The 16990-nt window shown below is 49.8% G+C and overlaps 2 protein-coding genes across 3 annotated transcripts in view; one reads left to right on the top strand and one right to left on the bottom strand.

Moving 5' to 3' along the window:
- The window catches only part of LOC142501500 (serine protease ami-like), a 26049-nt gene extending 9059 nt beyond the window's left edge, over window positions 1–16990 (bottom strand). Inside the window, exons 1-5 of one of the 2 annotated variants that reach the window (XM_075611473.1) lie at window positions 16831–16990; window positions 16522–16678; window positions 16000–16150; window positions 9878–10135; window positions 9173–9487 (exon numbers count right to left, since the gene is read on the bottom strand). In XM_075611473.1, coding sequence (XP_075467588.1) covers window positions 9299–9487; window positions 9878–10135; window positions 16000–16150; window positions 16522–16678; window positions 16831–16888 — 813 coding nt within the window. In that variant the 5' untranslated portion in view covers window positions 16889–16990 and the 3' untranslated portion in view covers window positions 9173–9298. Of the gene's footprint in view, window positions 1–9172; window positions 9488–9877; window positions 10136–15999; window positions 16151–16521; window positions 16679–16830 lie in introns of those variants that run through there. The other variant, XM_075611474.1, reaches the window with a different exon arrangement.
- LOC142501501 (myeloblastin-like) lies at window positions 5147–9170 on the top strand. The gene is made up of 5 exons (XM_075611476.1): window positions 5147–5309; window positions 5668–5821; window positions 6155–6296; window positions 6457–6690; window positions 8190–9170. Exons 1-5 carry the CDS (start codon window positions 5243–5245, stop codon window positions 8337–8339), a joined length of 747 nt encoding a protein of 248 aa, XP_075467591.1. The 5' UTR covers window positions 5147–5242; the 3' UTR covers window positions 8340–9170.

Genomic DNA, 16990 nt, shown 5'->3' with positions numbered 1-16990 from the left:
CCAACTCGTTAGCAATCTGGGAGGCATCTAAATGTAAATGCTCGTTAACTGACAAAAAGACTTTAATGACTCCCATATTTGACAATCCTAACTTTGCTCCGGGCCTGATCAGCAAAGATTTTACAATTTGGAGGCAGATTGGGGTATACGAGACTTAAAGATCTGGAGGGCAGAATCAGTATTAAAACATTTGAACAAATGAAGTCAGAAAAAGCCATCCCACAGTCAGAATTTTTAAGGTATCTCCAGATCCGCGCGTTTTATAACAAATTTACAGCCCGCCTCCCATTAACAAATTCTGAAAAGCTCTGTATTTTAGAAACAGACACGAGCGAACTCACATCTCAAATGTACAGACCTGTTCTGGCCCTGTATATTCTAGAAAATTGAAGTATATGTCCCAATGGGAGGAAGACCTAGGTGAGGGCTTAGAGGATGAGGTATGGGATGAAATCTTTATGGCGGCAGCGAAGATTTCGATTTGTACGACATTAAAGGAGAACGCATATAAAGTTTTAATGAGGTGGTATCTCACCACACTAAAATTATCGAAATTTGTCCCAGATTACTCACCATTGTGCCCAAGACAAAGTGGAGAACAGGCAGACTTGTTACATATGCTGTGGTCTTGTCCTCAGTTAGTGCCCCTTTGGGAGCAAATGAGAAATTGGCTACAGAGGATGTTAGACCTCACAATCCCATTAGACCCATGGCTGTTTCTATTAAACAGACCAACGCAAGGGCTATCAAGGGTTGAGTGTAAACTAGTTGCACATTTTGCAACAGCAACGAGGTGCGAGATCGCAGCATTATGGAAACAGAAAGAAATTCCTAAAATTAGAAATAGAATTTGGTTTGTTTGCAAGATGGAAAAATTAACGAGTTTGGTTAATGACACGGGCTCTAAATTCCAAAAAGTTTGGCTATGTTGGTTGGCACAAACAGATATCCCAGGGGTGAATCGTGATACAATTATGCTTTGATTATGTTGAAGTGCGTTCTCCGTTGACTGACAGTCGGATACATAAGTGTAAATAGGTAGGGCTTAGACATAGTATGAGATGGGGAAGACTGGGGCCACATGGGAAGTATAATTCCTAGTCAGGATGGAGAGAGTTGCTACACGTGACACAGAAAATGGAAGAGTGGACAGGGGAGACCTCCTCCCCCTTGTATTTTATATTTGGGGCTTTATGATTTCATTTGATATTGGCGGATGTACAAGATGTAACATTTTTTGTATGCTGTTCTACAATTCAATAAAATTTGAGTTACAAAAAAAACCAAACTGCTGCAGATGCCGCCCTAGTGAGGGGATCAGTTTGCTCTCACTTCCTGGTTCCGCATACAGGGCAGTCTGGGAGCCGATGTTGATGCCAAGTATGACCCGTTGTTCCGACGTCTTCCTCCCCTGGGGTTCCCCTCACTGACGTCCTATGGATCGGAGGGTCTGCGGCACTGGCATCTTCTCTACTGCTCTAAGTCGCCGACCAGCTGTCCTCCATGGCACGCTGAGTGTGCGCTGAGAGTGCGCATGCAATTGAAGTCTGTGGAGGATCCCCTGGGCTACTGCAGTGAGGCTGGGGCTGCATGTCCGTGTTCAGCTGATGAGCTCAATCCTGTTTGATTTGAGGGGAGGAAGAGGTTGGTACAACGGGTCATTCTTGGCATCAACATCGGCTCCCAGACTGCCCTGTATGTGGAACCAGGAAGTGAGAGCAAACTGATCCCACACTAGGCCTGCATCTGCAGCAGTTTTTAAAGACACCATATCCTAAGTTCCATATCATGAGTGCATTTTTATTTTGTTTTAATTTTTGCATATCATATAAAAGATTTTATGCCATGCTGCGCCACTCTTCTATTTTTTGCGCTTTAACTCTTGACCACATCGGTCACTGTAGCTCTCTGCTCCCGCTGCAGTCTCCGGACTCTCCGACCGGCCAGATAGCACTCAGCTCCACGCAGATCTGACTCAACATGGCCACCCCCCTTTTTGAAAGGTCCCTCTCCTTCATTGCCCCACCTCTTCTACAGCCGTTATTAGTTGCCGCTCTCATGTCCATCACAGTCACATGTCCAGAGCACATCGGAGAGGACCCTGCCAGGGTGGAGTGTGAGTGTGTGGAGCTCATCACACGGGGTTACATATGTGTGTGTAAATCACTTTTTATATAAGTACGTGTGACCAGCTCGTGTCCTTGTTTCCAAAGAGAATTCCCAGAGCTTCAGAGGAACAAAGAAATCTGGCGGGTGGGGAAGGGGGTGGTAGATGTACAGCTGTGAGAACAGTCTTGGGTGTGACAGTCATGTCTGTTGTACATGAGCTATATTTGCGCACAGCAGTGAAGGGGTTAATATGGAGCAGCCTTCTGAACATGCAGAACTGCTGTAACATGTCCACATGTGTGTTACATGTGACACGTAATGTGTGGATGCTCATGAAGGTGCTGAGTGAGCTGAGCATGTCAAGCATTGTGTGCCAGTTACCTAGCAACGGGAAGATGTGTCTGCTGCCTCCTGGGTACCTGCCTTCCTCTTCCCCGCCCCCACAGGGGCATCACCAGCACCATGCAAAGACTAGAGGCCTGCAGAGCGTTGCACCACAGCTATTTAACCCTTCAATGTCTAAAGGCCCGCAGAAAATTGCAATTTTGTTATTTAACCCTAAAATGTCTATAGGCCTGCAGGGCATTGCAATGCTGCTTTTTAGCCTTTTCATTCCTAGACGACTGCAGCGCATTGCATCTATGATTTAACGCTTTAATGTCTAGGAGTTCAGAGCGTTGAGATTTTGCTTTTTTACCTTTTGATAACCATTTAATACCTATTTGACCCTTTGCCTGGAGAGCATTGCAGCGTTGCTTTTTATCTTTCACGTCTAGCCTGTAGAGCAGTGGAATTCTGCTATTTAACCCTTTGATATTTAGAAGCCTGCACAGTGTTGCAACACTGTCACCTAAACATTTGCTGTGTGGAGACATGCAGAGCATGGCAACATTACTTTTGAACTATTTCATTCCTAGCGGTCTGCAGAGCATTGCAACACTTCATGTTAACGTTTTCATGTGTAGAGGCCTGCAGAGCATTGCAATTCTGCTATTTAACCTTTTAGTTCCTGGAGGCCTGTAGCGTGTTGCGACACTGCAGTTGAATCATCTCAGTGAAAGAGGTCAGCCTCTTTGTTTCTTCTCTGGTTCAGCAGACAAGAGGTTAACCACGCCAGTATTAAAAGGTGAAGCATCCTGTGGGGGTCCAGGAGCTTCTGTATCTGCAGATCTCTGACCATGAGGGGGTTAATCTGTAGTGTCCATAACGGACTCTGCTTCCTGTGTGGCCGGAAGTTACAGCTGCAATTGGGACAGAGCCCGACTCTGCAAACTGTGTGGGGGACGCAGAGAGAGAGAGAGCTGCACCCCAAATATGTAACATTCACCCCAACACTGAGGGGGGAGAGCTGCACCCCAAATATGTAACATTCACCCCAACACTGAGGGGGGAGAGCTGCACCCCAAATATGTAACATTCACCCCAGCACTGAGGGGGAGAGCTGAACCCCAAATATGTAACATTCACCCCAACACTGAGGGGGGAGAGCTGCACCCCAAATATGTAACATTCATCCCAACACTGAGGGGGAGCTGCACCCCAAATATGTAACATTCACCCCAACACTGAGGGGGGATAGCTGCACCCCAAATATGTAACATTCACCCCAACACTGAGGGGGAGCTGCACCCCAAATATGTAACATTCACCCCAACACTGAGGGGGAAAGCTGAACCCCAAATATGTAACATTCACCCCAACACTGAGGGGGAGAGCTGAACCCCAAATATGTAACATTCACCCCAACACTGAGGGGGGAGAGCTGAACCCCAAATATGTAACATTCACCCCAACACTGAGGGGGAGCTGCACTCCAAATATGTAACATTCACCCCAACACTGAGGGGGGAGAGCTGCACCCCAAATATGTAACATTCACCCCAACACTGAGGGGGAGAGCTGCACCCCAAATATGTAATATTCACCCCAACACTGAGGGGGAGCTGCACCCCAAATATGTAACATTCACCCCAACACTGAGGGGGAGCTGCACCCCAAATATGTAACATTCACCCCAACACTGAGGGGGAGCTGCACCCCAAATATGTAACATTCACCCCAACACTGAGGGGGGAGAGCTGTACCCCAAATAGGTAACATTCACCCCAACACTGAGGGGGGAGAGCTGCACCCCAAATATGTAACATTCACCCCAACACTGAGGGGGAGAGCTGAACCCCAAATATGTAACATTCACCCCAACACTGAGGGAGAGCTGAACCCCAAATATGTAACATTCACCCCAACACTGAGGGGGGAGAGCTGAACCCCAAATATGTAACATTCACCCCAACACTAAGGGGGAGCTGCACCCCAAATATGTAACATTCACCCCAACACTGAGGGGGGAGAGCTGAACCCCAAATATGTAACATTCACCCCAACACTGAGGGGGGAGAGCTGCACCCCAAATATGTAACATTCACCCCAACACTGAGCGGGGAGAGCTGCACCCCAAATATGTAACATTCACCCCAACACTGAAGGGGGAGAGCTGCACCCCAAATATGTAACATTCACCCCAACACTGAGGGGGGAGAGCTGCACCCCAAATATGTAACATTCACCCCAACACTGAGGGGGGAGAGCTGCACCCCAAATATGTAACATTCACCCCAACACTGAGGGGGAGAGCTGCACCCCAAATATGTAACATTCACCCCAACACTGAGGGGGAGCTGCACCCCAAATATGTAACATTCACCCCAACACTCGGCCAGACCAAAACGCGCTGAACATGTTAGTGAATCGCGCCTTTGGCTTCACTTTTTAACGGCAGAGCAAATACATTTCAAGCAGCCGCAAAAACGCGTTGCTTAGTGCATAGCCCCCTTATATAGGGAAGCCGGGTAGGCGCTATCTTCATTATTTAGCCTTTAATCAAAACCCCACACTGTTTAATCAAACTTCACATGGACATGTTTGGGATACTTCATTGAGATTTTTTTTTTTGCCTTTTTGTTACAACACTCGAGCCCCAGAATCTGATCTGGATTTTCAAATACTGTGACAGTTACAGCCCTCTCATTGTGGGTTAGGAAATGTCAGCAGATATGAGCGGTTAGTTGTGTAACTGCAACGGTTGTAGTGCAGGTATAAAGTCTGTGGGAGCCGGGCCCCGGGAGACAGAGCCATGGATAGGATGGGGTCCCTCCTGCTGACTACGGTGGTACTTCTGTGGGCATGCAGCGTGCACGGGGGTGAGTGTTTGCACAGATCTGTGTGTATAAGTGTGCATATGGCTCAGTGTGTGCATGCGAGGTGTCTGTATAAATATGCAACGAGCCATGTATGTGTGATTTGCACAAATCAGTACTGTATGTGTATGAGTGTGCAAGGCTCAGTCCATAAATAGGAAGTGTTCAGAGACACTATACCTGTGCATAGACGTTTACGATCTTATATTGGTGCCTGATGCCCAAGGTCACAAAGCGCTGACACTGGGATATGAACCAGACTCCCCTGCTTTCAGTCTGGGCCTTTTAACCCTTAATAAGTGTGCTTAGAGGTGTGTGAGGAAGCCTGTGTAGGAGGTAGTAACATCGTCTCTCCCTGCAGGCTCCCTGCGCTCCTGGATAGTGGGGGGCAGAGAGGCAGCCCCCAATTCTCACCCATACATTGCCTCACTGCAGTTCAGACGTCAGCACTTCTGTGGGGGGTCCCTGATTGCCCCCCAGTTCCTGATGACAGCAGCCCACTGCCTGACAGATATGTGAGTACCTGGGAATATGCTACTGACAGTGAGCAGTTAACAGCCAACTCGGTCTGGGGGAGTAGTTATACACTGTGACTTGTGTAGAAATGCGTGACATCACAAGGTGTGTGAATCAGTGACATCTGATGTCACAAGGTGTGTGTTTTACGTGGCTTATTTTCATGCCTGTGTGCATTCCGGAGCCGTCTGTGCACCCACACGTATGTGTGTACGTGTCCGACTCTTGTGTCTGTGCTCCCGTCACTGTATCTTTCCCCCTTGCTGTCCCCTCCCATGTGTCTGTAACCCTCTCAGTATCCTGCTTCTCCCTGACACTCCTCTGCCCCCCAGAAACCCCTCTCTTGTGTCGGTGGTTTTGGGGGCTCACTCTCTCCGCACCAATGAGCGTTCCACACAAACCTTCCGCATCTCGCAGGTCTTCGAGAATGGTTTCAATCCCCAGAGTCTGCAAAACGACATCCTCGTTCTGAAGGTAAGACCCCTGAACTGTGCGAGAGAGCTGTGCTGCCGGGCAGTGACCTGTCAATTATTGTGCCACTTACGAGCTGGCTCTGCTGCTGAGTGAACCCTCTTGCAGTGAGGAAGGCTAATGTTGTGAGTCTCAATGGATGTGCCTTTCTCGCTCTTCCCAGCTGGACCGTGCAGTGACTTTGAACGCTAACGTGCGGCTGGTGCGCCTGCCCCGTGCCAATGAGACCGTCCCCGCGGGCACCGCGTGTGTGGCTGCAGGCTGGGGGAGGCTGAGCTCTCAGGGACGTGCCCCCGACCGACTGCAGGAGCTTAACGTGACTGTGACTGGAATGGATTTGTGCCGCCCCAACAACATCTGCACTGGGGTCTTCATGCGCCAGGCGGGCATCTGCTTTGTGAGTCATGGGGGGTGACCAGAAAGATGACATGGGGCACCACAGGAAAGAGACTAGGGGCAGCGCAGTGATGTGTGTGTGTTCTGTACAGGAATAGTAGTGAGGGCTGCAGGGCAGGATGGAGGTGAAGTGACGTGTGTGTTCTGTAGAGGAGTAGTAGTGAGGGCAGCAGGGTAGGATGGAGGTGAAGTGACGTGTGTGTTCTGTAGAGGAGTAGTAGTGAGGGCTGCAGGGCAGGATGGAGGTGAAGTGACGTGTGTGTTCTGTAGAGGAGTAGTAGTGAGGGCAGCAGGGTAGGATGGAGGTGAAGTGACGTGTGTGTTTTGTAGAGGAGTAGTAGAGAGGGCTGCAGGGTAGGATGGAGGTGAAGTGACGTGTGTGTTCTGTAGAGGAGTAGTAGTGAGGGCTGCAGGGCAGGATGGAGGTGAAGTGACGTGTGTGTTCTGTAGAGGAGTAGTAGTGAGGGCAGCAGGGTAGGATGGAGGTGAAGTGACGTGTGTGTTCTGTAGAGTAGTAGTGAGGGCTGCAGGGCAGGATGGAGGTGAAGTGACGTGTGTGTTCTGTAGAGGAGTAGTAGTGAGGGCAGCAGGGTAGGATGGAGGTGAAGTGACGTGTGTGTTTTGTAGAGGAGTAGTAGAGAGGGCTGCAGGGTAGGATGGAGGTGAAGTGACGTGTGTGTTCTGTAGAGGAGTAGTAGTGAGGGCTGCAGGGCAGGATGGAGGTGAAGTGACGTGTGTGTTCTGTAGAGGAGTAGTAGTGAGGGCAGCAGGGTAGGATGGAGGTGAAGTGACGTGTGTGTTCTGTAGAGGAGTAGTAGTGAGGGCAGCAGGGTAGGATGGAGGTGAAGTGACGTGTGTGTTTTGTAGAGGAGTAGTAGAGAGGGCTGCAGGGCAGGATGGAGGTGCAGTGATGTGTGTGTTCTGTAGAGGAGTAGTAGTGAGGGCTGCAGGGCAGGATGGAGGTGCAGTGACGTGTGTGTTCTGTAGAGGAGTAGTAGTGAGAGCAGCAGGGTAGGATGGAGGTGAAGTGACGTGTGTGTTTTGTAGAGTAGTAGAGAGGGCTGCAGGGTAGGATGGAGGTGCAGTGACGTGTGTGTTCTGTAGGGGAGGAGTAGTAGTGAGGGCTGCAGGGTAGGATGGAGATGCAGTGACGTGTGTGTTCTGTACAGGAATAGTAGTGAGGGCTGCAGGGTAGGATGGGGGTGCAGGGCAGGATGGAGGTGCAGTGACGTGTGTGTTCTGTAGAGGAGTAGTAGTGAGGGGTGCAGGGTAGGATGGAGGTGAAGTGACGTGTGTGTTCTGTAGAGGAGTAGTAGTGAGGGGTGCAGGGTAGGATGGAGGTGAAGTGACGTGTGTGTTTTGTAGAGGAGTAGTAGTGAGGGCTGCAGGGCAGGATGGAGGTGTAGTGACGTGTGTTCTGTACAGGAGTAGCAGTGAGGGCTGCAGGGCAGGATGAGTAATATCACTGTTAACCTCCCTTCTCTCTCTCGCCCCATGCAGGGTGACTCTGGGGGTCCTCTCGTGTGTGACGGGGTCATTCAGGGCATCTCCTCCTTCATTGTTCGAACCTGCGGCAGCGGTGTGGCCCCCGATTTCTTCGCACGTGTGGCTCTCTTCCGCAATTTCATCGATAACGCGCTCAACAGCTAACACTCTGGAGCCCGGATCCCGCACTCACTCGCTGTCCCCACACTCATCCCTCTCTGCGACACCCAGTATCTTGTTGCCCCTGCCATTCATTCGCTGTTCCCCCACCCTCACTGCAACACCCAGTCACTCCATGCTGCCCCACTCACTAGTGCAAAAGAAAAGACCTTTAAAGATGGCTGCATCTGCAGAGTATCACTCTTTTTTAACCTTAACAAGCCGTGCAGAGTATCGCTGCTTTTCCTGCCCTCCTTGCATGCAGTACAGGTCTGACCCTCTCTCATGTCTGGGAGGAGCTGCACAAGGGGTTAATATGTCAGGAAATCCCCCCTCCCTCCATCCCATGTGGTACATCCCACTGTGTCAGAAGAATCACAGACTGATCCAATCAGTAGGAAGTTGGAGGGGGACAAACCTACTGCACCCCACCCTACGGATAAGAGGCCAGATGTTTTTTACCCCTTCACTGCCGGAAGGGCCCGCAATGCCTGGTTCTATACCGCTCTGCGTGTTGTTATATCGCACTGCGATGCATTGCAGCGCCCTCTGGTATTGCAGAGCTAAACCCTTCCAGATCCGGGGCAGGCAAACAGAGTATTAAGATCTCGGCAATGTATTTATGGGTATTTTTCCTATTAACCCCTTTGCTTCCTCTCACTCTGAAATCCTACCCATGCTTTACAACTCCAGACAAATATCAACATTAGAAAATACTTGCTGGGCTCATAAAAGATGGACGAAATATGATTCCCATTGAGCTGCTTCAGAACCTGGACTCGCAGCAGACTGGAGTTTGTGCTTTGATATATTAAAAGTTACAAACAGTAAAGGTGATACATGGCTGATTGTTTTCTTTACTTATAACTCCTGTACATGTTTCTAAGTCGTGCTGTGGGCCCGGCCCCGCCCGCACGTTACCCCTCACATATGCACGAATAACTGCAGCCATGTCACAGATACCCTCAGGCTGGCACAGTGGGGGCGGCCGTACTGTGCTGGGTGGCATTGTGCATGGTGACCTCTATCCAGGATGCATAGGGGGATATGCGGGTGTAGATGCCCGGGCGCTTGGCGTTGCCACACTTGCGGTACCCGCCGGACACGATGCCCACTGCGACCCCGTCACACACTAGCGGTCCCCCGGAGTCTCCCTGCCGGAGGAGAAGGACAATTGTGAACCAGCGACATTTACCCGAGACTGGACTCGAACCGTGTATTCCCAGCCCCAGAGAGCAGACGCCCCCTGCTGGTCACTAGCACCCCCTGCACCTCCTGTCTCCCTCTGCACAGTGAGCAGCACAGCAACTTAATAACAGGCTCTTCTCTCCATCACTCCTCCCACCCACTCTCTTTTCTCCCTCTCATCCTCTCCCCCACTTCACTATCATCTTTCCGTCTCTGTCACCACCTTCTGCTCATCCTCACTATCTTTCTCCTCCCTCTATCTCCTCCTCCCTTTCCTATTATCGCCTCTCCCCGTCTTTCTTATTCTCCTGTCCTCTTCTCCCTCTCTCTCCCCCCCCCCATCCCGTGTTCCTCACCTCACATGAGTCTTTCTTTGCTGCTCCTGCACACATCATATATGCAGTGATTACATTGTCGTAATAGTCCCGGCGGTTACACTGATCCCTGCTGATCACCGGCACGGTCACCTCCTGCAGCTTGTCCGGCCTCTTCCCGGTCAGCTTTACTTGTCCCCACCCGGACACCAGGCACAGCGTGTCCGCTGGGACATCCCTGTCCTCTCTCTGGAAGAGGAGGGGCCGCACGGCCAAGTTCACGGGGGCCTTCTCCGGCAGCTGTTTTGGGGGACAATCAGGCGGATTCACCACACATACACAAGTGTGGGATGTGTGTGTGTGTACAACCTGTCTGGTTCCATTCAGAATCTCACTCCTGTGTGTCTAAGTGTCTATAACATTACAATAGATAGTAACCTCTTATGCCGCCTCTGTTAATGTTCTCACTAGCCTGCCACCATTCCCCCTGTCATATCTCACATCCTCTCCGTGTCCACCCTAACTAGATACCATCTCTCTACTATCCTGTATACATACCCTGTATTTCTGTCATACCTGATTAAGAACTTTGTGTGGTATCAACTATCTGTTGGTGCAATTAAAGGTATCACACTACCTACTTATTCCCCCTCCATTGGGACTTTCCTAACCACAGGAAAACCCTTTCGCTGCCTACTCTAAAGTTAACCGCGTTTTCGGGGACACTCCAAAAGAAAAAATCGGGACACAATACTAAATGATTCATAAAACATTAAAAATAAATATTATAATGGTATTTGTCTAATACGGTCTGCAATCATACTGTAGTATTGATTTTTTCCCCCTCGCTCCCTCTCTGTCCTTCTACTTTATCCCGATCCTCTCTCCCGCCAAGGCCGCCAACAGATTTCCCGGGGCCCAAGACTAGAGTTTCAACCGGGGTCCTCCCCCCTCCCATGTCGGCAGTCTTGTGAACCCCCTTTTTACACCTTCGCAAGCCCCCTCCTCTTTCCCCCCCCCCTCTCCCCATGTATTTCTCTCCCCTCCTGACTCACTCTTACCCCCCTCTCTCTCTCCCCCTCTCTCTTCCTCACTCCCTCTTACACCACCTCTTTGCTATCACTCAATTACCTCCCGATCACTCAGTCTCCCCCCTTCTCACACTCATTCCCTCCTCCTCCCCCCACCAGACTCAAAATACATACAACACCCCCAAATACATACTCACAATATTACCCTCCCCCTAAATCCATACTTACAACACTACCCCCCCAAATACTTACACTACACCCCCACAAACATACATACACTAACCCCCCAAATACATACTTACACTACCCCCCAAATACATACATACATACACTTCCGCGACACCCAAATACATACTTACACTACCCCCCCAAATACATACATACACTTCCGCGTCCCCAAATACATACTTACACTACCCCCCCAAATACATACATACATACACTTCCGCGACACCCAAATACATACTTACACTACCCCCCCAAATACATACATACACTTCCGCGTCCCCAAATACATACTTACACTACCCCCCCAAATACATACATACATACATACACTTCCGCGTCCCCCAAATACATACTTACACTACACCCCCAAATACGTACATACACTACTCTTCCCCTCCCAAAATACATACTTACGTTGGGGATGGTCTCAGGCCACCGAGTCCTGGCTCTCCCCATGCTGCTTCGGGCCTCCCTCACTCTCCTGCGTCAGGCCTCTCTCTGATGCCGGTGGCTGCGGGGGGCCCGGCGAGCAACCAGAGATGGGGAGAGCCGGGGCTCGGCCAGTAACCAGAGGCCCGGCAACCGGACACAGACGTTGAGCCCGACCTCTGGCCAAGTCCCAACTTCCAGGGCCAGGCCCCCTGCAGCCACTTGTCCCGGCTCTACCCTCCTGTCGGTGACCACGGTTCCAATGACAGTCACAAATAATACACACACATATACATACAACATGGCCCCTCTGGCAGGTTATGGGCATGAATCTGTCCTAAAATATTTGCCCTATACTAGTATAGGTGAGCCAAGGATACCTACTTTAACCACTAGACCTTACACTAGTGGTTCCCAACCTTTTTTCTCTTGAGGCCTGTAACAGGGACTTATCACTGTTTGAGAGAAACTGCCTCTAAATCCAGCACTGTGCTGGTTAATTGCACACAACCAGACTCCACCTGGCTGATTAGGACTTTTAGAAAAGCCCGATGTGAGAATCAGGAGAGAGATTCCTTAGCTCACATGTGTGCTGACATAAGGAGAAAGATCTCTGCAGGAAGAAAATCTGCAGGCTGCTAAAGAAGTACAAGTGCTGCAGGAACGTCTGAATACCCAGTGTGTCCACGCAAAGCAGCATGAGAAACTGAAGGTTACCCTGAGCATTGCTAGAGGCCAAGCTTTGAGGTCAGGTGACTCACTAAAAGAGGGAGCACAAGAAGGTCCAGAAACTAAGGCAAACAGCTGCAGCCCGAGTGAAGAAATCCGCGGGGCTCCAAAATATAATGAAGAATGTGTCGATGCTCACTCAGAGCAAGCTCCAGAAACAGAATTCTCTAGCTCAGGGGTGAGCAAACTTTTTACGCCGAGCCCCCCTTTTCATCCATGAAATTTCTCGGGCCCCCCTGCCTGCCAAAATCACATGAAAAAAAACCTTTATTAAACGGTACACAATGTAAATACAAATATGTCTAAATACTTACAGTAGCGACATCTTTTATTGCACTAAATGCCGGCGGCATGCCGGGATCTACCCCAGCTGCCGCCAGTAAAAACCGCGCGCCGCCGCGTTTCCCCCACGCACCCCCCCTCCACTTCGCGCGCAATTTACCCCCCTTCCCGACCCCGAACCCGGCTCCTGCTCTGCCCCTCTGCTTCCCCGCACCCCCGCTTACCTTAATTTGATCTCCAGGGGTGTCGGGGAAGCCTGGGGAAGCCGGGGAAGCCGGGCGCGCATGTGACTGTGACGTCACAGTGCGCCGCCACGCGCCGCGGCTACCCGCTTCCCAGACGCATGCAGCCGGCGGCTTTTACTCGAATAAAAGCTGCCGCTGCTGTATTTCAACGGCTCACACTTGCAAAATTAGGCTGCGCCCAAGCTTCCGCTGAGAGCAGTGACATCACCTACTCTCCAAGCATGAGCACAGGGTGTCCTGCATAATTATGTAAACACGAGCAGGAGGGCATGGATCAGGGCTATTTTTGTGTGTGTTTGTGTGGCTGTGTGTGTCTGTGCATTGACTGCTGCTGAGCGCGCTTCAAAGTCAATTTTGTTTGTCTCCCCAAGCGCCAAGCTTGGGAGAGCGTACGCCCCCCAGTTTGCGCACCGCTGCATTCAATCACAACACACATACACTCAATCACAACCAACACAGACGCAACACACACACACTCAATCACAACACTCAACACACAATCACAACCAACACACACAATCAATCACAATACACAACACACAATCACAACCAATACAGAAAAAAACCACACACACACACACACACACACACACACACACACACACACACACACACACACACACACACACACACACACACACACACACACACACACACACACACACACACACAACACACAGCCAATGACAACACAATCATATCACAACACACACACAATCACAACCAACACAGACAACACACACAACACACAATCATAAATCACACACTTTCACCTGGGGGAGGAAGTACTACTGTAAGCATGCTCCGGTCCCCCATGCTGCTCAAAACTGGGGCGGGTAACACAGGAGGAGGGTGGGATGTCTGTGTGCAGGGAAGTCCCCACCCCTGCAGCAAGCCACAGCACAGAGAAAGAAGCAGACAGCACAGAGAAGCTCCGCCCCCGCAGCAAGTCCCCGCCCCCGCAGCAAGCCACAGCACAGAGAAGCAGCAGCACGGAGCTTTTGGCCGTCCGTGCATAGCTCTGCCCGCCCCCAAGTTTCCCCGCATGCAGCCTGCGCCCCCCCTAAATAATCTTGCGCCCCCGAGTTTGCGCACCACTGCTCTAGCTGATGAGCTAAACGTCTTAAAAAGGGAGAAAAGCCGCAGAGTAATTCAGAAGTATTACAAAGCTCTTGTCCTAGCGAGGTTGGAAAGAAAAATGTATCTGCGCAAACGCTCTGCAGCGCTCACCATGCAGACGGCCTACAGAGGAATGAGAACTCGTCGGCTAAATAGCCAGAATCAAGCAGCCGGCCTTCTCCAGTCCATATGGAGAATGCCACGTCAATAAAGATTTATGAACATTATGAAGCAGTGTGTAATCTTACTCCAGTAAAATGTTAGGAAGTGTCTGCTGCAAAGATACTACAAAAAAATGAAGGAAGCTGCTGGTGTGATTCAATCCAGATATAGGTTCTACATCACAACCAAGTAAGCTGCGCGTTGCTATAAGCCCACCCACAATGCCATCTTAGTACTATGATCGGCTTTCCACACAAGTCAGGAAAGAAGAACCGAATTACGACTGAGAAGCGCAATACCAATACAGTCATGCTACTGTGGCCCCATGGCCCAAACCATATTTCTCACACTGAAGATAGCCGCTAGAAAGATATAGTCTTTGGCTAGATTGAGGCAGAACTGTTTTGGTGTTCACACCTCTACAGGTACAACACTAGGTAACTACCCCCACTGGGAAGCCAAGAGAGTCAATCGGTATGGATAAAAACTCCGCCCAGCTTGAACCACCCGTGAATATGGCTACAGAACCTGATGCAGGTGGTCACCCTAAACTCAGGCAAGAAAGGATCGCCCGACGCGGGGGAAAATACGTGACCAAGCAGTCGGAAGAAAGACTGTGTTTGGGAAAGTCCTCCTCGAGCGACTGAAGAGTGCTGAGCTCAAGCACCTTCTTGAGGAGACATTACTGACCTGGAGAAAGGGCTCCAATCCCAGCGGGACTAAGTGTTGTCTTCCTCCATCCTCTCTCATTCAAGACGCAGAGATATCTCGAGTGAGAGTGGAACAATGGTCTTCGGCCGTGGTAAGCCCGAGCTTCCCACAAACAGGGGAGGTATGTAACAGGGACGTATCACTGTTTGAGAGAAACTGCCTCTAAATCCAGCAGTGTGCTGGTTAATTGCACACAAGCAATCAACCAGACTCCACCTGGCTGATTAGGACTTTTAGAAAAGCCTGATGTGAGAAACAGGAGAGAGATTCCTTAGCTCACATTTGGGCTGACATAAGGAGAAAGAGGACTGCAGAGATTTCCTTAGCCCACATCTGGGCTGACCTGAGGAAAATATGATGTCTTGATGCACACAAAAGGACTGTATGCTGACAGCAAGACAAGTGGACAAGACCTCTATACCTGGACACAGAGAATGCCATAGCACACAAGGATGCTGACCCAGGAGAACAGAGAGGCCATCCCCTACAGCTACAGAAACAGATAAGAGACGTCCTTGTTGGACTGTATATTGCACAAATAAAAGCATTTCGTTAGCCACAGAACGGTATCATCTATTTATTTTTTGATTATTGAAGCTCGGCTAACACAGTACTGATACCTCTACATGTATATATATAGTCAGTCTCTTCCTACCAGATGGGTGCTCATACGAACCGACACTGAAGCTCCTGCTGCATGGTGAAGTAAGTTTTTGTATTTGTTACTGCGCAAAAGTAGATCGCTACTTACAAAGTAGAAGAAGTTTATATATATATATATATATATATATATATATATATATATATATATATATATATATATATAGGGTGGTAACCAGCTTAGCTACTCATCCAATTAGAAAGGGCTGGAGTTAAGGTTTAGTTATTCTCCAAAGTGGAGTAGGCCTTTATTTTGTTTGTTTTTGTATGTTTTTCCTTGTTACAGGAACAGGCGCAATAAAGCCAAGATATCATTTCACCATAAACGGTCTCCATTAAATGTACCTCTGCACACATCTCTTACAAGGCCCCTGTAATCATAGTGCTCCGTTGCTCAGGCACTCCCACAACAGGACAGTCAGTGACAGAAGACACCCTAGCAATTGTCCTGCTTTCTCCCTGCTCTGGGAGCCATGTCGCCATTTTGATCCTCTCACGGAACCCCAGCTGAGAAACACTGCCTTATATGTTGGGCCCAGTCCCTCCCACTCTGTGGGTCTTTCCTTACCTGCAGGAGCAGCAGGTCATGGTGCTTGGTGCTAGTGCTGGTGTTGTACAGGGGGTGAGGGATTTGGGCCTGAACTTCGTACTCCAGCTTGGAGGGTTCTGGGTATTTCAGGGAGTGTGCACCTAACACCACATGAAGGGTCTCATTACTCCTGTGGAGAGTGAGAGAGCGTGAAAAGGGAGGAGTGAAGGAGGGAGAGAGAGAAGGGGTGGGGGGAGATAGAAAGTAGAGGGTAGAGAGGAGAGAGAGAAGGGGTGTGAGAGAAAGAAGGGAGGGGTTATAAGAGTGTGAGAGAAAAACTGGGGGCTTATTCTACAAGCTTGAATGGGAGTGATCTGCAGCTTCAGAGTTTATAGAACAAGCCACTAATAAGAGAGAAATGTTGACATATGGAGAGACATACAGAAATACATAGTGATACATAGACATATAGACCTAGAGGTTATATAGCCCGGGAGAGAGTAGTGAGATCCGGTCACATGAGGTACAACACACGTATATCTAGGCATTGGGGATATTTACATGTCAGGAAGACAGTGCGCTGCGCTCAGCACCCACTGTTCAGCGATCAGGAGTCCCCCACATCTGTGTATCCCGTTCAGCTGCACAGACACCATGTATGGCCTGACACTGGGAACAGACTCCTGGCCTCCCAGGATCCGACCTCTGGGGAAGCACTCTGACAGGGAGAAGGGAAGGGTCACAATGCCATGTGTACACACAACCAAACATTACTATTGTATGTCCCTTTTCTTGTCATACACTCCTGGCATATGCTTATTATGAAATCAATAAAAAAAACCTTCTCCCCCCCATATGTTTGACACTCACCATAGGCTGTGGTACTCAGCAGTACTATCAGAATAGGCAGCATCACACGTGCAGCCATGCTGAAGACAGATCCGCTCTCTCTGCTGTCTATCAGAGCATTCCCTCCTATTTATAAGGACAGGGGCAGCCCTCCTCCCCCCCACTGACTGCACATAATCCC

This window comes from Ascaphus truei, chromosome 8, assembly GCF_040206685.1.
Source record: "Ascaphus truei isolate aAscTru1 chromosome 8, aAscTru1.hap1, whole genome shotgun sequence".
Classification (NCBI taxonomy): Eukaryota; Metazoa; Chordata; class Amphibia; order Anura; family Ascaphidae; genus Ascaphus; species Ascaphus truei.
This window is presented reverse-complemented; position numbering and strand designations above follow the sequence as displayed.